The 21,035-nt window shown below is 40.6% G+C and overlaps 1 protein-coding gene across 2 annotated transcripts; it reads left to right on the forward strand.

Annotated features, from left to right (window-relative positions):
• The first annotated feature begins 11,039 nt into the window (after positions 1-11,039).
• Positions 11,040-14,911, forward strand: LOC108413439 (fibroblast growth factor 6-like). Of its 2 annotated transcripts, none has more exons than XM_017685952.2 (3): positions 11,040-11,692; positions 12,215-12,318; positions 14,622-14,911. In XM_017685952.2, exons 1-3 carry the CDS (start codon positions 11,383-11,385, stop codon positions 14,796-14,798), a joined length of 591 nt encoding a protein of 196 aa, XP_017541441.1. In that variant the 5' UTR covers positions 11,040-11,382; the 3' UTR covers positions 14,799-14,911. The 2 variants fall into 2 exon arrangements, with proteins under 2 accessions (XP_017541441.1, XP_037397660.1); XM_037541763.1 differs by having other exon boundaries at positions 11,040-11,668.
• The last annotated feature ends 6,124 nt before the right edge of the window (positions 14,912-21,035 follow it).

Raw genomic sequence — 21,035 nt, forward strand, 5'->3', positions numbered from 1 at the left:
AGTCATGTTCTGATGCATTCTACTAAGGGAAATCAGCAAGGTGCGCAGGCCTGATGTTATCAGAAGGCCCAGAATTCCTACTGGCACCCCTGGTCCCTGGACTGGGTTTAGCAGGCACTGGAATTATGCTCCTGCACAGTTTAGCATACAAGAGCTTGAAGGAAGCGTCCATACTCCAGACTTGATATGAAGATGAAACTAGCATTGCAGTAACAGGTTGATTTTTAAAGCCGTACAGAAATGCATTTTTCTTTAGATTTATTTATTATTCACTTTTTAGGAACAGTGTGCTGAAACGGTAGGGCCTACCTTTACTATCAAAACAGCCTTAATTCTTCATAGCATGAATTATTGGAAAATACTCCTTTGTTAACATTAAGATGACTGCATAATGTAGTTCCTGCAGATTTTTCAGGTGCACTTTAATGCTGCGAATCTCCTGTTCTACCACATCCCAAAGGTGTTCTATTGGATTCATATCTGGTGACTGGCAAGGCATCAAAGCTCATTGGGCTTCATTTACCAACATCTTCCTACATTCTTTCTAAAATGTGTTCTTGAGAAATGCCCTCAGAAAAAGTCTACATCAGATTCATGATAGGTTCTTACATCGCAGACTTGTTTGTGCCTTTGTGCTCTTGTGTTTGCGTAGATTCAGCTTTTACCTTAGAGCAAATCCCAAATAAGAAAATAGTGGTTAATGTCAGAATCTTTGTGAAAATTGTATAAAAGGTTTTTAAGAAGAAATTTGAACAATGGTTGTTAAATGAGGCCCATTGTCATGTTCATAAAGCCATTTTGAGACTTTTGCTTTGTGAAATCATCATGCTGGAGGTAGTCATCAGAAGATGGGTAAACTGTGGCCATGAAGGGATGTACATGGTTTGCAACAATACTCAAATAGGCTGTGGCATTCAAGCAATGATTGATCTGCACACTACTAAATCACCTTCCCTAGCCTGTACTGTCGACACAAGGCAGTTTGGGTCCATGTATTCATGTTAGAGCCAAATTCTGACCCTACCATTTTTGTGCCTCTCCAGGGATTCATTAGGATTAATCAGTTTTTTCAGTTTGGTGAGCCTGTACCCGCTGCAGCCTAGGCTTGCTGTTCTTGGCTGACAAAAGTGGAACCCGGAGTGGTCTTCTGCGGTTGTAGCCCAACCGCCTCAAGGTTTGACATGTCGTGCATTCTAAGAGATGCTTTTCTGCTCACCACAACTGTATAGAGTGGTTATCTGAGTTATGTTCTGTCAGCTCAAACCAGTCTGGCCATTCTTTGTCGAACTCATTCATCAACAATGTGTTTATGTCTGCAGAACTGCTGCTCACTGGATGTTTTTTTTTTGTTTACTGCCCCATTATGAGTAAACTTTAGAGACAAAAGGTCCTTGAATCATGACTTTTTGCACCTTGTTCTTGGGGGAACGTAATTTCACTTCACTGTGTACTAATAATAAAAGCCTCTTGACATGACTTGACTTATTCTACATGAAAACCCAAGGAGATGAGTTCAAAATGTTAAAAAAAATTATTTTGCTAAATGTAGTGGTTGAAGAACATAAAAAATACATGCCCATAAATGTCTCTCCACACAAATCTCTGGGGTCTGAGCCCCCATGAGCAGACCAGCAGCAACACTAGCAATTAAAAACTCTCTAAGAGCAAGAGGCAGAAATCCATTGAGAGGAACCACAACTCAAAAGGGGAACCCATCCTTTTCTGGTCGACACAGGTTAGTAAACAATAACACAAAAGCAAAATGAACAGAAGATGACGTTTTAACAAAGGGGAAATGTAGATGAAGTAGATGATCAATGGCTTTGATTAAATAGTTTGAGTCTGTGCAGCAGCATCAAGTTCATGCAGGTGAAGTTTGCAAAGTGTTGTACAGCAATGGTAGTCAAACTGGTCCAGAAGGCTGGTAAGCATCGGGCACACCTTCAAGGCAAAAGAAACAACAGAATCAGACCACACAGAATGGGCAGCTGTTCAACTCGGAAAAAGAAAACACACAGAGTGTTAGTTCTGTTGAGAGAGACTGATTAGAGTATACTGTGTTAACAGGGTACAGCAGAGACTAATTATTACAACCTAACTAAGAGAGAGAGCCAGAAATGTAACAGGGTCCCTGAGATGTCAGCACCCCTCCACTCCACCATCAATAAACTTGGGTGAACGTGTAAGAGCAGCAGGATGACAGCACCAACACTCCCAGTTTACCATAAGACTTGATTAAACAAGTAGGTATTTAGCTTAAAGACTGAGGCCCAAACACTTACAGAAAAATTATTCCAAAGCTGGGGGTCTTTGTATGAGAAGCCCCCCCCCATAGTAAGCCTGCACCTTGTGATCTAAGTAGGCATGATGGCTCATAGTAAGAGAGAAGTTCACGCAGGTACTGAGGTCTGTTTACAGCTTTATAAGTCAGTAAAATATTTTTGTAATCATTGCAAAATTTAATTGGCAACCTAGGTTTGATAAAACTGGGCTGAAACAGTCAAACTTTCTGGTTCTTGTGGGGACTCATTGTTCTTGTGGGGACTCTTGTTCTGGACTATCTGTAGCTTGTTAAGGCTTTTGCTGGAACTTCCAGACAGCAGGGCATTGTAGTAATCCAGCCTTGAGGTAATAAATGCACAAACTAGCTTTTCTGCATACTGTAGAGACAGTGCATTTCTTAATGTAGCAATATTGTGAAGGAAAGCTTTTCTAGTAATGTTGGTTATATGTGCTTTGAAGGACAGATCAGGATCTATCTTGACACCAAGGTTATTTTACAGATGTACCTGATGCAACTGAGAAACTATTTACTTTATGCATTAAATTAGAAGAAAATGAACCTCTGTTTTATCTGAATGGAGTCGAAGTTACTCAACATCCAGTGTTCAATCTTATTAAGTTGAAGTTTCTCTGGTTTGGTTGATAATATATATTGTGTGTCATCAGTGTAGCAGCGGACATTGAGGCTGTGTTTACTGATAATTGTACACAGTGGTAGCATATATAATGTGAATAACAGATGTCTTAAAACAGAGCCTTGTGGAACACCATATTTTACTTTTGTAAGAACAGAGGATTCACTGTTTAACCAGCTCAGTTTGTTGAAGCAAGGTAACGATTCCAGCAGTAGTTATGGTATTCCCAAGATCTAGATTGTCTTTGTAGGGCAGCAGGTTTGTAGAGGTTAACTGTGCGTTTTGAATTGTTTTCCTGATTGTTTAATTTTTTTATTGTAGAAATTCATAAAATCATTTCTGCTGTTAGCTGATGGCATCTGGCACACACACACACACACACACACACACACACACACACACACACACACACACACACACACACACACACACAAACAACTTTTGCTCCACCCAAATTCAGATCCGCCCTGACTTCATTCATTGTGTTCACCTGTGTCGTTTAGTTTACATGTGTGTGTGTGTGTGTGTATGTGTGTGTGTGTGTGTGTGTGTGTGTGTATGAATTCTCACGCCTGGACAATAATTATAGAGCTGCTGTGAATATGTCTACTGATAACTTGCCTCATGTAAAAATCTTCTTCAAGAGTGATAAACTATGATTATACATTCATAAAACATGAAAACAAAAAGACAAAAACAAACACAGACGAATGAGGCACACTTTGATCTTACTCAGCAAAGGAAACTGTGTCCTCTATCTCTGTGAGCTGGCAGGATTTCGGCCTGAGTCATTCTTGAGTACGTAGAGTTCTCCAGCTCTCTGGAGGGGGCAGAAGCAGTATCCTCACAAACCACTCTTCTGCCTCCACTTCTGTCAGCTGGGGCACACTCAGCACACTTCAGCATTAACATATGCCACACACGCTAAAGCCAAGCAACCTCACTGCAGCATCACAAGACTGGCTGCTATCATCACAACTAATGGCAGAGTCGATAACAAATTAATCTTATATCCATTTTTAATCCTTTCAACCATCAATGTCTGTGGTGACTATGGCGGCGTTAATGATTTAAGACATTGTTATTATAGTATTATAGTACCATGTGAAGTACCATGTACTATTTTGTAAGCATTACATTTTGTATGCTTTAGCATTCTGCAGAAATAACAAAAAAAGCTTGGGTATTTTATTTCTTGTTGAATTGTGGTTCAGTTATATCATCTGGAATATAGTCTATGTTCTCAAAACCATTGTGTTAGCCTTTCATTCATCTTGCTTATTTTACACACAGCCTGCCTTTCTCTTTCAGCACATTGGTTGTCTCATCCTTTTGTACAGATATAAACCTCAATTCCAACAAAGTACATGCAATGATAATAAAAAACAGTGAATAGATCTGTATTAGACCTGTATTAAATTAAAAACAGTACTTTTGTACAACATGGTTGACTCTTGACTTGATTAAGTTGTTTGTCTATTTTACCTTACATTAGGACAAGGCTATGTTTACTATTGTGTTACATCACCTGTCTTATAATCAGTATTTAATGAAGACATTAGTTAATCCAGCTTGATCCAAGCAAATCATTCGAACTGACCAACTGATTTAATGATCCGAGTGAAAATGTATGAAATTCTTCTGTTATAAGCTGTTATAATTCTTCTGTTATAAGCTGCACAACCGCACAGGTTCCTTGTCACATTTTGCACTTCATAACGCAGTGCAAGTTTTTAATGGGAGACAGGCCAGCATAGCACCCACACTCTCTGACCAGGCAAACACTCATTCTCTCGCTGCTGTTATATTGGCTTGTAGTACCAGACTCATAGCTTTCAAACTAGCTAACAGTACACTGGCAAATTCTTTACAAAAGCATATTTCTAAAATTAATAATCAACATATCAAAATACTAATTCCTTTTACATTCTGGTGCACTCAATGGTCATGTGCTAGCACTTGATGACTATTCTTACCTGAGAGAGAGAATAAATACCTAACAACACAGCTTATAACACACAATGTGAATACCCAACTTAGGTCGAAGACCACCCAAGCTCAAAAACCCATTACATGTTTCAGTGAATTATTTTTTTGCTTATTTCCTTAATTTCCTTAATTTCTTTCATTTCACCCGTATCACCCAGTCACTCAGTCAGTCTGTGAGACACGAGTACACACTCTTGTAGAAGACACATGTAGCCGATGGTTTTTAATAGAAAATAAAATGGCTATAATTGTAGATATAAAATCGCCTGGTTTCTGTCACCACAATAAATCAGAGTCAGTAGGTTTATATATGAGGCACGATGTCACATAAAAAAAAACCTGAACCATTGAATCATCAATTACGGAATTCCCCTTTAATTCATTATTGTTATTATGTTTTTTTCTATTAAAGTCATAGCGAGGTTCAAAAGACATACATACTCAGCTGCCCTCCCGTGGAGAATTCAGACTGTGTTTTAAATGTTAAATGGACATTTAGGTACTTATGTCATGCTTGAGAAATTCTCTCCTCTCTTACTGGCTCTTCCCAGCTGTTGTAACTGTACTGTCTAACCGTGCGTTAATAAAAACCTAATTGAAAAGGCTTCAAAGCACAGTAGATCCAGTTACTCACATTGGTGCACTCCTCCGATGCACAAAGCCTTGTGGTATGGCCATATCACTCTTAACAGTTTAGAATTATATTGTGCCTGGGGCATTACACTGCGAATATGTGCACGTGTATGAGATGGACAGAAAGAAACAGCTGCCCAAAGACAAAAGTAACATTCATGACACTGCTCCTCACACCCCTCGGATTTCAAGTTGCATTCGACAACCACGACTAATATGCTATGCGGACATTCTGGTCTGATGACAGCTTAAAAGTGAATTCCACAGATTTTTCTAAATTTCTGCATCATTAAACCATCCACATGTAAATCAGATGTAAATTGTATCTAACTCATCATTTAGAGTGGGTTGATGTGAAATGTTTTGTTCTAGAGAAATTTATAAAGTCAGAATTGTTCACCATGGTTGTGGAAGGAACCAGATGTCTCATGGGTTTAATGCCTCTAAAAGCTACTTCAGAGAAAGTTAACACATGAAATGTGTATGACACCTGATGACTATGCTTTACCAAATTGCAATGTTTTCACTAATTTCATTATTTAGTTTTTTAATCAAAACCTCCTAACGTGTATATGTTTAGACAGAGTCATGGAGAGATGTGGATAAAGAGAGAAAAACACAATTTAGTGCCTCTCTCTCTGGCACCTTCAAAGATTTCACCAAAATACTTCCTGGTGACTGCTTTCCTCACTGTCCCACATAGGATTGGCTCCTGAGCCTTGCCTCTAGCCTTAATATTTGCTGGCCGACCTAGTTCTATCAATGTGCATGCATTTTACTCCTCCCCTCCCCACATATATTGAATGGACATATTTTACAATTTACAATCTACAAGGTTATATGTATATTATAATCTATAAGGTCATATACAAGTATATGAGTCAGCATCCAGTATGTAGTTTATCTAACCAATCCTTCATTAAATTAAAATCAACTGCCCTGCTAAAGGAATTTAACAAATCCAAGTAATGGCTAGAAAGAACGCAAGACGTCAGAAACCAAATCTGCATCCTTGAATGTAAATCTAATATCTTCTAACAGATATTAATAATGAACGCTCAATTATTTATTTTAATAAAATAAAATAGTTCAGGTATAGGTTCACTTAATGCCAAGATATATTGTTATATACAATTTTCATTGCTGCCTATGACTTTTGTCTTTGTGTCTAAGTCTTCAGCTCTTTCATTTTCATTGTGGTAGGTTTAGATTAGGGGATTAGCCTGTACACTGTACATTGTATACATCTGCATTTACTGAACATTTGACACTATGTCATAGATTGACCACCGTACATCATCACACTTCACTATACATCATCATACATCACCACTCTAACTGTATTCTTTTCATGCCACACCCACTTCTAGTGATTTTTGGCAGATAGCTCTATTTCTGTCTGATCATTTTGTGAGACAACAAAACAGACAGTGAAACAGCAATTTGCAAACCAGGCAGTTCCTCAGTCGCATTACTCAGCAGAATAACACTGCTACTGAGAGGTTTCACTCTGGTGTTCTTCAACTATTGATCTAAGGCTTAGTCTGCCAATTGGACTGTCGTTATAGCCCCCTATGGGCTCTTACATAATTTCTATAACTAAAACTGTGCCAGCTAGCAATGTGACAGACTATTGCCATTCAAAGCAGTTTCTCTGATGGATCTACATACACCTTCATGCTTTTCTGCTTTTTACCTTTACAGGTACACTAATTGTGGATCCAAATATACTCTTTAATTCATTAGTGTTTCAGGCACAAACACTTTGAAATTCTAATATCTCTGCTCGTCTTGTTTTCAGGCTGCAGTTAGACTTCACTGCGACCACTCCAATCTCACAAATGACATTTTGTACTTTTGTAGTTCTAACCATGGGTTATAGAAATGAATGAGGTTGGTTAACATAGTGTTAACTCCTGAGTCAGTAGGAGTAACTCTAATAAAATTGTAAAAAACATAATTTTCGTTTTGATCAGCATATTTTATCAAGAGCTCTGAATTTTACAGTATGTTAAGGTGGGGTTTATATTTTTATTTTTCAGTGTGAAAACAGAAAAGTATGTCCCTAAGTAAATTATAGAAATGCTTTTAATCGAGCTATTGGAAATACACTGCTCAAAAAAATAAAGGGAACACTTAAACAACACAATATAACTCCAAGTAAATCAAACTTCTGTGAAATCAAACTGTCCACTTAGGAAGCAACACTGATTGACTATCAATTTCACATGCTGTTGTGCAAATGGAATAGACAACAGGTGGAAATTATTGACAATTAGCAAGACACACTCATTAAAGGAGTGGTTCTGCAGGTGGGGACCACAGACTACTTCTCAGTACCGATGCTTTCTGGCTGATGTTTTGGTCACTTTTGAATGTTGGTGGTGCTTTCACACTCATGGTGGCATGAGACAGACTCTACAACCCACACAAGTGGCTCAAGTAGTGCAGCTCATCCAGGATGGCACATCAATGCGAGCTGTGGCAAGAAGGTTTGCTGTGTCTGTCAGCGTAGTGTCCAGAGGCTGGAGGCGCTACAGGAGACATGCCAGTACACCAGGAGACGTAGAGGAGGCCGTAGGAGGGCAACAACCCAGCAGCAGGACCGCTATCTCCGACTTTGTGCAAGGAGGAACAGGAGGAGCACTGCCAGAGCCCTGCAAAATGACCTCCAGCATTTGTGGCCACAAATGTGCATGTGTCTGCACAAACGGTTACAAACCGACTCCATGAGGATGGTATGAGGGTAGGACGTCCACAGATGGGGGTTGTGCTCACAGCCCAACACCGTGCAGGACGCTTGACATTTGCCAGAGAACACCAGGATTGGCAAATTCACCACTGGCGCCCTGTGCTCTTCACAGATGAAAGCAAGTTCACACTGAGCACATGTGACAGACGTGACAGAGTCTGGAGATGCTGTGGAGAGCGATCTGCTGCCTGCAACATCCTTCAGCATGACCGGTTTGGCAGTGGGTCAGTAATGGTGTGGGGTGGCATTTCTTTGGAGGGCCGCACAGCCCTCCATGTGCTCGCGAGAGGTAGCCTGACTGCCATTAGGTACCGAGATGAGATCCTCAGACCCCTTGTGAGACTGGTGCGGTTCCTCCTAATGCAGGACAATGCTAGACCTCATGTGGCTAGAGTGTGTCAGCAGTTCCTGCAAGATGAAGGCATTGAAGCTATGGACTGGCCCGCCCTGACTCCCCAGACCTGAATCCAATTGAGCACATCTGGGACATCAAGTCTCACTCCATCCACCAATGTCACGTTGCACCACAGACTGTCCAGGAGTTGGCGGATGCTTTAGTCCAGGTCTGGGAGGTGATCCCTCAGGAGACCATCCGCCACCTCAACAGGAGCATGCCCAGGCATTGTAGGGAGGTCATACAGGCACGTGGAGGCCAGACACAACACTGAGCTTCATTTTGACTTGTTTTAAGGACATTACATCAAAGTTGGATCAGCCTGTAGTGTGTTTATCCACTTTAATTTTGTGTGTGACTTCAAATCCAGGCCTCCATTGGTTAATAAATTTGATTTCCATTGATGATTTTTGTGTGATTTTGTTGTCAGCACATTCAACTTTGTACAGAATAATGTATTCAATGAGAATATTTCATTCATTCAGATCTAGGATGTGTTATTTGAGTGTTCCCTTTATTTTTTTGAGCAGTGAACATTAATTTTAGTTAGCAGAACTGGCAATCAGATAGATTTTGATATGAACTGAAAGCCAATGATAAGTACTGCTGGGTAGCTATAGTAAATACAGAGTTGTGTCTTGATGTGGGTGAGGTTGACGTGTCAGCCTGCCAAAACATAGGACTGCTGACACAAACATATATTTTTATCATATGTTGCACAAATACAATACACAAAACACAATAACAACAGCAACTAAAGTGCACAACTAAAATTCTGTCCTATTTCACTCTTCAGAGTAAATTTGCTTTAAATTTGTAACAGGTTGTTCTTACCTCTAAAATTTGGACCATTTCATGATCAGAAAGTCTCTTTATGAGACAATCACATAAGTTATCTCAACCTTATACTTTAAATATGATTTGAAAATATACATTTACTTTTATTTTCTTATATTTAATTTCCACAAGAATTAATTAAGAAAAAATAATTAAGAAAACAATTAAGAAAAAGGTATGTTTACATTTCACTTTCATGTTTTAATATAAGGTAATAAAAAAAGGGGTAAACTTTTTTTGCTTATTGTGTTGTTCTTATTGTTCTTCAATCCAAGCCAATTCCAAACTAAATGAAGCATTCCTAACGTTTAAATGACAAAGATGGGATTTGATTACCTTTCCTTTGCCTATATTTATGGTTTGGTTTAAATGTAAAAGCTTTAATTATTTCTATGCATTGCTTCATTCTTTTGAAGCTAATACAGCCTTCAGCGATGTGCCAACCATGCACATATTATGCAAATGAATACCATAAATTTAGTTAAGAATGCACTAATATTTTCTGACATGCACAGAGTGACGATTTTTCAGATGTTCAGCTTGCTGCTACTTGGGTTATCCTAATGAATGGTATGTGTGGGACATGCACCAAGTGTGAAAACTACCAACCTACCTCGCTGCCTCTACTTCTAACGTTTGGTGTCACCCTGCGTAATCACGCTACCGTTGTTCTCTCACTACAAAGGTGCACAGCGCGGGGAGGGGGCTCTTATGAGCCGGATACCAATCGTTTGCCCACCTCTGTCTTGACTCAGTGGTTTGTTATATGAAGCATGTTAACTGCTTGCCAACCAAACACGGCACATCATCTCAATATATTGTGGTGTAGTTGACGTTCGGTTCGTGCGCCAGCAGCAGCGTCTCTGCGTGATTTGCGCTCCGTTTGCTACAGCAGGAACGCGCGGGTATTGCTGGCGACGCGCTCGTTCTCCCCGAGCCTGAGCAAAGCCTGTCTGCGCTCCCTTACAATACGAACCCAGGGTTTCTGGACCACTGTGGGTGCCGCGCTGCCAGTTTCGCTGCGCAAAAGACAAGCGCGGGCCGTCCGAATCGACTCGGGCCCGCTGTGTAAACTTCCTGCGCCAGGCACGCAGGGGAGTGTCAGTGCCTCTCCGGTGACAACTGGATGGCTTTTTTTTTACACCTTCCTTCTAAATAAGGAAGCGGGCTGTTAGGCATATGACCATCGTCCCAATTTGGACGCTACTGCCAGAGTGCCCCGTCGCATCAACTCCTCGCTCCAAAAAACGTCCCATAAGCGCAGTTTTATACACCGATTCCCAGCAGAGCGGCCACGAGAAGTGCTGGCTAAATCTACTTGCTGCCTTGCAACTTTTCTCTCTCTCTCTCTCTCTCTCTCTCTCTCTCTCTCTCTCTCTCTCTCTCTCTCTCTCTCTCTCTATCTCTGTCTCTCTGTCCCCTTGTAAGCCCCCCCCCCCCCCCCCCCCCCCCCCTCTTTACTTTCTCCTGCGGGTCACTGCTGAAGTCAGAGTGATGTCACAGATGGAGATGTTGGCGCTCGGCGCACTAGGTCTCCGGTGAAGAGGGGCGAAATAACTCTCCACGGCCGGCATTTAATGCGAGAGGCGCAGAGCTGCACAACATGCTCATCCCCGCTCTCAGCGCAAGCAGCACCAGCAGCAGCAGCAACAACAGCAGCAGCACTAGTTCCGCCGCGCTCTCTCCCATTCCGGGCTCCTGTTTCATGCTCCCAAGTCCGCTCTGCCTCGCTAAAATAAGCGCGTGCCGCCATGCCGAAGGGAGGAAAACAAGGAGAGTGGTATTTTTAGGGCCATTCATCGCGACCACGTGCCCTCAAGGTAAACTGGACGGCCGTTGCGCAAAGGTCGCCCGTCAGTATGGCCCGCGAGGCCGAGGCGCGCTGGCCGCCGACCGCGCTCCTTCTCCTGGGCTTCCTTGTTGGGCTCGCGGCGTCGGAGCTGGCGGCGGGCGCGACTAACGGGACTTCGCTGGAGAGGCGCTGGGAGAGCCTGTTCTCCCGCTCCGTGTTGGGGATCTCAGGCGAGAGAGCGGAGCTGAACTGGGAGAGTGACTATCTGCTGGGCATCAAAAGAGTGCGGAAGCTGTACTGCAACGTGGGCATCGGGTTTCACCTCCAGGTCCTGCCGGACGGCCGGATAAACGGTGCACATAATGAGAACCAGTACAGTGAGTTCCACGCAGAGAAAAAAAATGCAACGCAGTAGAATGACACACGGTCCTGCCCCTGTGTGGCAAGTAACGGCGACTCGAGCGCTTTGGTTTGCTATGCCTAGTATTCTTCACGTTTTAATACATTTGGGTAGAATGTATGTCATAAGCAAAGACAAACATATTAAAAAAGAAAGTAAGAAAGAAAGAAAAGCCCTGGATTCGTTAGTGCTAAATAACAGTCCTGGCTAAAGCATGACATGAATGCATGGACGGATATAGATGCCAACTTATTTTTACACCGACCCCTTCTGTGTCCCAAAAGAGGCTCGCCATGCCCGCCTGCGAGTACACTTTGAGAGAGATATTCGTTTGTGATATGAATATATTTTTGGGGAGGGGGTTGAACAAAGCCGTGCATTCCGAATCGCCACCTTACGAGGTTCCACCCACCGCTGCATGCCTTTGTTTCCTTTCACATTGATGCAGTGTCAGCCGGAGCCGGTTTATTCTGTATAACACGGTGTTCTGTTTGATTAGGTCTGATAGAGATTTCCACAGTGGAGCGAGGGGTGGTTAGTCTGTACGGCGTGAAAAGCGAGCTCTTTGTCGCAATGAACAGCAGGGGAAGGCTGTACGGAACGGTAGGTGTGCGCAACTGTGCTCCCATTCCAGCTTGCATCCTTTAAAGTCAAAGCCACTGATGTGCCTGACTGAAACTGGAGATGTTATTCAAGATCAACAGTGGCTTATTCGTGACTTGTTTTAATTGCCTGATAATAACAGAGCTTAGTAAGACCCTGAACAGAAAACAACACAACTGGACTACCGTGAATAATTTATGCATATATATATATATATATATATATATATATATATATATATATATATATATATATATATATATGGGGTGCTGCAGTTTTAAAGTGATGGGGTTGCATGCAGATGTTGACAGTGTGCAGCACACTGAGCAGCAGCTTCCATGCATGGATGCTGTCAAATATTTGGACAAGAAGAAGCCAGCAGCTGAAAAGGTTTATGGGCAGTTCATGAGCTATCAGCAATCACTCTGTGCTAATGCCATGTCAGAGTTAGGACAGGTCTACTAGGGTTTGAAGTGATCTCTGTTTGATCTCTGGGTAACATAATATACACTCACCGGCCACTTTTGCTAGTAAAAAGTTGTACCCCTTTTGCCTTCGGAACTGCCTCAATTCTTCGTGGCATACTTTCAACAAGGTGTTGAAAACATTCCTCAGAGATTCTGGTTGGTTATTTGAGTTACTGTTGCCTTTCTATCATCTGAAACCAGTCTGCCCATTCTCCTCTGACCTCTCACATCAACAAGGTATTTTTGTCCACACAACTGCCGCTCACTGGATATTTTCTCTTTTTTGGCCCGTTCTCTGTAAACCCTAGAGATGGTTGTACGTGAAAATCCCAGTAGATCAGCAGTTTCTGAAATACTCAGCCCAGCCCATCTGGCACCAACAACCATGCCACGTTCAAAATCGCTTAAATCACCGTTCTTCCCCCATTCTGATGCTCGGTTTGCACTTCAGTAAGTTGTCTTGACCACCTCTACATGCATAAATGCATTGAGTTGCGGCCTTGTGATTGGCTGATTAGCTATTTGTGTTAACAAGCAATTGAACAATTGAATTGTACCTAATAAAGTGGCCGGTGAGTGTATATGTGAGTTTCTACTACAATTCAGAGCAACAGAAAACAAAAGAAATCTCTGCTCCTAGGCTGGACAGTCAATCAGTTAAGGCAAGCCCCACTCCTATAATCTTTGTCCCACATCCAAATTTAAATTCGTACTCCAGCTTGTAACCAGAAACTGCATAAACCTCAAGCAACTTCCTTCAAAGACATCATCACATTTTCAGGAATATATGTACGTTGTGGACTGAAAAGGCAATTATGGATATTCCATTTTCCAGGCAGATGACGTGAACAACTGGTAAACCGCCACTATTTGAGCTAGGCCTTCTGTTAAAAAAAATGAGAGAAATAAACATCTCTGTGATAATGCTAATTTCTACTCACACCCTCATGGGATTTTTCTAATATGCTAGTGCTAAACTAACACAAATTCACAAACATTTTTTTGCAGTTGTAGATTAAATATGGACATTTGAAGCCTGTAAAAGGCATTCCATCTTTTATTTGAAGCATGTAAGACATACTAGCATATATTTGACTCTTTCAATAAAGAGTCCTGGCACAGAGTTGGCACTCCTTTCTACACGTCTGTAGACATCTGTATAACATCTGACTGAAAAGCACTGGTCAAACTACTACTTATATTCACAGACAGTAACATATTTAGGACATCCAGAAAGCCTATAGTGACACTTTTTCTCATAAAATGGGTCCCACCCATTGGAAACCAAAACATTGTTGGCTGATTCCAGTATCACTTCTTAAGTATGTTAGCAGTTAAAAAAACTCACTGGGCTATATCAACCTAGATTCCGCAGAGAAGGCAATCCTGATTGGATTATTTTAAATGCAAGAAGTATGCTTCTATTAAATAAAAATTATCTAAAATTACAGAATTTTTTACTTCATAGAAATCATTAGGGCATCTCTGAACGGCTAAGGCGTTGAAGCTTCCTGTCTAAAGTGAATCTTCTAATTCTAACTTGGCTTTTTGAAAGTCACAGGAAAAGATGGCCATGCAAACTAAATAATCTGCTGTTTTAAAAGTATTATTATTAAAAAATGCTTTTCTAGAGTATTATTATTAGCAATGCCTATGGAAGGGGAATGTAAAGGAGTGGATTCACACAATCTTTCCAATAATCCCAGCAGTGGATTCAAATAAAGTGCCATTGAATGTTTAAACTTGTATGTAACTGCTTTGCTAGCATGCCTTTATCTCCAGCTGTATTTTGCATCACATGTCTATGTTTCTGATGTCAGTTTTCTCTCTTTTCAGCGTACCTTTAAATCTGAGTGCAAGTTCAAGGAGACATTGTTGCCAAATAACTATAATGCCTATGAGTCTTCCGTTTACAAAGGATTCTACATTGCTCTCAGCAAACATGGCAGAGTGAAGAGAGGCAACAAAGCCAGCACCTCCATGACGGTCACTCACTTCCTCCCCCGAATATGAGCAAGACTAGCAGTAGCGCTCTCTCATTTTGCACATCTGGATGTTCTCTCACATGGGAAATTTGAAAACATAAATGTGTACCCACAGAAACTAAAGAAACTACAAGAATATCACTACAATAGTATTTATTCTGTCTTTATATATGTATATTTGGATAGCAAAACTTTTTTTGGTTAAACTTATATATTTGCCATTTTTGCTGCTTCTTCTTTTTTATATTATCGCTCCTGGAATTGGAGGCATTGCCAGTCTCCTCACCTTACTCGGGTGCTTACCGGGACGGGGAAACACTGGAATGGATGGCAGATGTCCTCTCCTTTATACAGCGAAGTGATATTTTTTATTACCTCAGAGCCCCCTGTATGGGTAAAAGGGATGCACGGAGCTACACAGAGAATGCGTGTTTATCCTTAAATATTTTTCTTCTTCTTTTTTTTTTTTCTGAGCCAACATAAGCTTGTTTTCTTTTTTTTGTCATAAGTTTCTATTTTTATTTTGTTTTGTTTATTTTTTTTTTTCTCTAGTTTTCTTGCCATAGAAACATGAGAGCACTTAAAGCAACGCGGATCCCTTTTTGCTGCATGATGGACTGAGGTGCCTTGGCATTCCTCCACGCTACCCCTTTAACATGCATTCTCCGAACGCCCCGGGGAGTCAGAAATAGGGCTGATATGTTAGCCAGGGCCCTGGAGGGACTCTCCCACAAGGGCCGCCCAAGGGTGGTGGGGGGTGGGGGTGTTGGTTGACGGCTGGGGTATCTCGACTTGATTTTTTTATTTTCTTTGATTAGAGAACATTCTGGCCAATCACGGTCTTGGTCTGAGCAGAGCACTAGCAATGATATTGGTAAAGCTAAAGGCAAGTCCAATTTTCTCTGCAGTTTACTGTCTTCTCTTAGCATCTCTAAAGTAGGTTAAAAAAATACGGTGAAACACAATCTTTTCCGGCTGAGCTTGCCCAAGAGTTGCTTCAGGCCTGGTGTAACTTCTACTTGTGCCCTCTAGTTTCAAATGTTTTTGCAACTAAAGAAAAGTTTTTTAAGACACATAAAAAAAAAATATATATATATATATATATATATATATATATATATATATATATATATATATATACACATATAGATATGTACAGGGAAACGTACACAGTTGCTTACTAAATATAATTATGTTTATGAATTGAAACACTGCTGGTAAATGCTTGTTTCTGGTATGGCTGAAGAGATGGAGCACTTGACATAGTAAAATAAGCTTTTTGCATAGTATATATGTGGGACTCTACTAAACCAATGAAAATGCTGTACATAATGACAACTTGCTGAAAAATGCTGGGAGTGAAGAGCTTCACTGTTTGCTGATAATCGCAAAACTAAACGTATTTAAGATTGCACAAAGAGGCCATCAATGCTGGTGTCTGCTATTTAGGGAGGGACTGGGATGTGCAGGACATATTTATTTATTCATGTTTGTGGGGTGTGGGTGTGAGTGAACGTGTGTCGTGGGGTGTGGTTTGTGGCAGAGCTCACCAGGGAAGCAGGAGTAAGTGCAAGATGGGCAGTGTTCTTGCTTCAAGACTAAGCCATTCTGCTGCAGCAGCACTGCAGTGGCACAGGGAACTGTCTAGAGGCCACTGCTGCTGGCAAATAAAATTACAGGGTTTGCCGGCGTAGCATTCAAATGGAAAGACGGTTGTGGGGTTTTCTTCGGATTTGGTACACGGGCCCTCATCTGCTTGAAGCTCAAGGCCACACACTTTCCCTGCCCAACCTTAGAGAAATATCTTTCTTTCTTTCAGGGGAATGCTATTTTGACCTAGAGGGAGACTTATGAGGCACTTCAGCCAGATTGTTTGCTCATTCTACTGCAAGTATGCGGCTCCTGCCTGGAGGGTTTGGGAGACAATGTGTTCCCAAATACCTGAGCATAGGCTCGGCTGTCTGTATCAGCCTCCTGCCCTGTTATTCCTGTAAAGTGCTGCTGTGGACAGAGACCTTGAGATTCCAGCAGTAACAGAGGGGTGTCCTGTCCGACCCATTTTTAGTTCACGGTCAGGGCTAAGCCCTAAAACCCTGACTCTGTGCACATGAGTTTCCCTTCTTTTCCCATCATTAATGTAGACTCATCTGCATTTGTCTGAGTGGTGACTTGTACTAAAGTCAGGGATGTTCACATGTTGCTTCCTGTGAATCCTGAGTTGAATCTCAAGTCACTTGGGTGTGAATGCGTATTGAGTGTCAAGTCTTTAGAAAAGAATTTAGTTTAGTCTTGTTATTTGTGGCAGGCATGCACTGTGCAAATTTAAATGCCAACTAAGCACATGTCAAGTTCAACAAAAATACTAACTCAAAAAAATAATAAGAAAAATCTTCAGTCTGAGGGTCACAACTGAAGTGCAACATGCAATGAAAGTAGTATTTAAAAAAAAGAGGCAAAACAACTTAAAACAGTTTTGGTTTAGGTTTTTGCCAGATTAGTTGACAACTTTAGGTAAATTAGCTATTGTGCTAGCTAGTACACTTTCTAACATTTTTCTGTAATGAAAGATTCATTATTTAAAGCCATGTCAAACCTGACACTGCTGTGAGCTACAGAATATTAGCATTGGAGTAATGACTGCACATGATCGTAGAAACCCTGACAGGCAAAGTTACACATATCATCATATCATATGTGGCAGCTGAAGTTTTGTATTCATTTGCCACATGTTGGTGCTTTCAATTTTTTTTTTTTTTTTTTTTTAGTTTGCATCTTCACAAAGCTTTAGTCTTAAATCAGAATTGAGTTAAGAGGTAGTCATGGGTCAAGACGTGAGTCAGTCAACATTCGACTTAAGTCTGAGTTGCTGACTTTGACCGAAGCTATTAAGCTGGGCTGAGTGTGAGGACACCATTATTTTGCAGGTGCAAGCACGGATGATAAAATGCCTGTGTGGCATGCTGTAGATTACCTGCTCATGGGTTATCTGTGCCCTTGACTCCCAATCCCTTCATTTTAACTTGTAGCTGATTGCAGTCTTGTCAGTATTCAAGTTTCTTGCCTGCATTTGTTTGTCCTATGGCCCATTGCACCTTCTGTCCAACAAAAGGAGGCCCATAGCCTTGATGCTGTACTTTCTGAATTTCTGTAACCCCTTGCCTTTTCTCATTCTGTGAAAAAGCACAGGGGATTTTCCACTGAACATACTTTTTAGTATATGTCTATGGTTAATCTGAGTCCAGAAAACCAGCTGTCAATATCAGTTAGCACACCCACTTTACCATTTAAGAAATTCATTTATTTTAACTTATATTTAACTTAAATGTTTGCCATGTTGTCACGTGATAATATTATGTAGCACAGTACTGTATCCCTCAGCCTCAAAAATTCTCCATTTTGTGTCTTATTTATGTTTTTGGTCTGCTGATGTTCTCTAATTAAAATACCCAGCATGCATTGCACAAATACATCCCAACCACTTGGAATGTCCCACAGAAAGAAAGAAATAGTGCAGCCTCTGACATAAAGGGTAGTAAATATGGATGTGATATTGGAACACCCAAATGTCTGCTCCTAAGCCATTGCAGTTGTCCAATGGTTTCTTCCACCTTCAAGACACATCATCAAAAGGGGATTTTCCCAGATTTTAAACTGTAAAATCTCAGTGTAGAGATTCCTGTGGTACCACTGTAGAAAGCAAGCTGGGACTTTTACAACAGATGTAGCAATGGTTACATTTTCAATTTTGGCCAGAGTGTCAAGCGTAAGAGCATTTTACCATCACTTGTAGGAATCACTTAATAATGACATGTGGAAAGAGAGGCAATACACCCTACCAAAGGGAGAAAATAGAAGGGAATGCTTGAAATCCTAAAGAATGTCACTTGGTATGAATCATACCTTCATACTAGACAAGGCCAATTGCATAGCTTGCCATCACTTCACCATTAACACTTCCACATGACCATAACATCTATGCTGTATTACAGTACACTGTAAATATAAAGTCACAAAAACTTGACAAAACCTTGTCAAGTTGCATGTTAAGTCTTTATCTTGCATAAGAAAACATATTATTATACCTTATTGACGTTCTTAGTAACTCCTTATATGACAACGTCTTTTCTGTGGATTTAGAGAACCTGAGAGAATGACAGATTTACACAGGAGCCATAGCTATCTTAGTCAGTGATGAATGGAACAAAGTGCATGAACGCCAGAGAACCTGAGCAATCCAAATCATTGATGTGTACGTCAAGCAGATTTATAGCAACAGCTGTAAAAATGTTTATTGGGCAGAGAATAAGAAAGCTGGTTTGCTGGTAGATGTGGCCCGTCAGCCTTGCGAGAATGTCTGCGCATGTCACTTGTCAATCCAATCCAATCCATAAGCATGGAGAAGGCTGAGAAATCTGCGGCACACCTGCCATTAGAATGTCATGTCAGTCATAGGATTTGGGATGTTGTCCTTTAGAGTGAGAACAGCACCCTTTTTTAAGGGTGTGGCTGAATTTGTTGCTAGTTAGCTTTATATAGAAACCCTTCTCCAGAAAACAGTTTATCAACTGTTTAATGGACCTGCTTTTTCATGCAAGTGATACAAATAAGATTCATTAACTTCAGATGCTTCTTTCTTTTGTAAACTGGGCCACTGCCTTCTAGTTAACATTTTAGCAGCAATTTCACTGCGATGAATCTGATGTCGGGTATCAGACATGGCTTCCCCAAATTCAGCAAGACTGTAGATGCCCAGAAAAGTACAGGACATGAAGATAAGGGGATCATTGATGACAAGCTAATAATGGACATTAATAAGTTTTTCAAACTACAATACTAGAAGTGCTATTTTACTGGAAGTGTTGTGGTTTGTATCTACATGTTGGCATGCTGGATGTTCTCTGGACTTTCAAACTGTGGAACCTGGGGGCCTGTGTGACCATTCAGAACGCTCTCTCTTTCTTTCTTTCCTCCCACCCCCTCCCTCCCTCATTTTTTCTCTCAGTTTTAAACCTTGGCACTGAAGGGCATGTTGGGCCCACCATTCTCCTTCTCACTGTTAACATATACCTCACCTCCTGCCTTAGTTATGATTTCTCACAAAGATTGTGAAGCAGTAGGAAACAGACGTCTAAAATCATTTGTTTCTGAAAACCAACAATGCTATGTGTGAAAGCAAATATATATATATATATATATATATATATATATATATATATATATATAAAGTGGTTTTCCTTTTATTTTTGTACGTATGTGCTGTGCACAGCAGTGTAACCATATTCCTGATAACAATTAAAGTTTGATTTTTTAAGACATGTCTTTTTCATTATTATCCTCTAGTGTTCAGAAATGATTTCTTCAATTTCATTATGTCTTCACACTGAGTGTAGCAATGCCCAACAATACCAGCTGATGGGAGAAATAATCAAATATAATATGGGGACAAAACCTTGTATGTACATTTTTGTTGGACTAAAATAAATAAATGGTTCAAAAAATGGTCCAAAAAAACTCTCACATTAATTTCCATTAAGGATTAAGAATGTTTTCCCTTCTACTGTAAAGTGACCAGAGGTTTTGTTCCAAACAAAAACCTTTTAGGTTTTAGGACTACTGTTAATATAAAAATAATAGTTGCTATGAAACTTGAGACTTGCTATGAGACTGAAGGGTAAAAAGCATTAGTTCAATAAACCTTCCAAATAGAGCTGCAGTGCTAATGACGTATTTTATTGAAATTAGTATCAATCAGTCAATCAAGCAATCAGTCAATCAATCAATATTTATTTCGACTCGGAGGTAAAAACCTTCATTTACAATGTAGCCAAGCAAATCACCTCTTTACCCAAACATCTGTTTAAACTGACATCTGTTTATGTTTTTCTAAAGATAACCACATCTACAGTAAACATTACTGTATCAGATATTTGAATGGCTGTTGTAACTGTTGCCCTGTGATGGCCTGACCCTGTGATGGCCCTGTGATTGCTTGTCCAGTATGTATCCTTTATCTTTTGTCTAATGACAGCTGGGATAACCTCCAGCACCTCCTCACAACCCAGAAGGATAAGCAGTTTAGTTGATGATGATGATGATGTGTGTGTGTGTGTGTGTGTGTGTGTGCACAGTGACAGTCAAGGCGCCAGGATGTTTGGAACAAATCAAATCAAATCAAATTTATTTGTATTGCACTTTTTACAACGGATGTTGTTACGAAGCAGCTTTACAGAATTTCAGAAAAGCGGAGGGTAACAGGAGTGTAAAA

This window comes from Pygocentrus nattereri, chromosome 1 (assembly GCF_015220715.1).
Source record: "Pygocentrus nattereri isolate fPygNat1 chromosome 1, fPygNat1.pri, whole genome shotgun sequence".
NCBI lineage: Eukaryota > Metazoa > Chordata > Actinopteri > Characiformes > Serrasalmidae > Pygocentrus > Pygocentrus nattereri.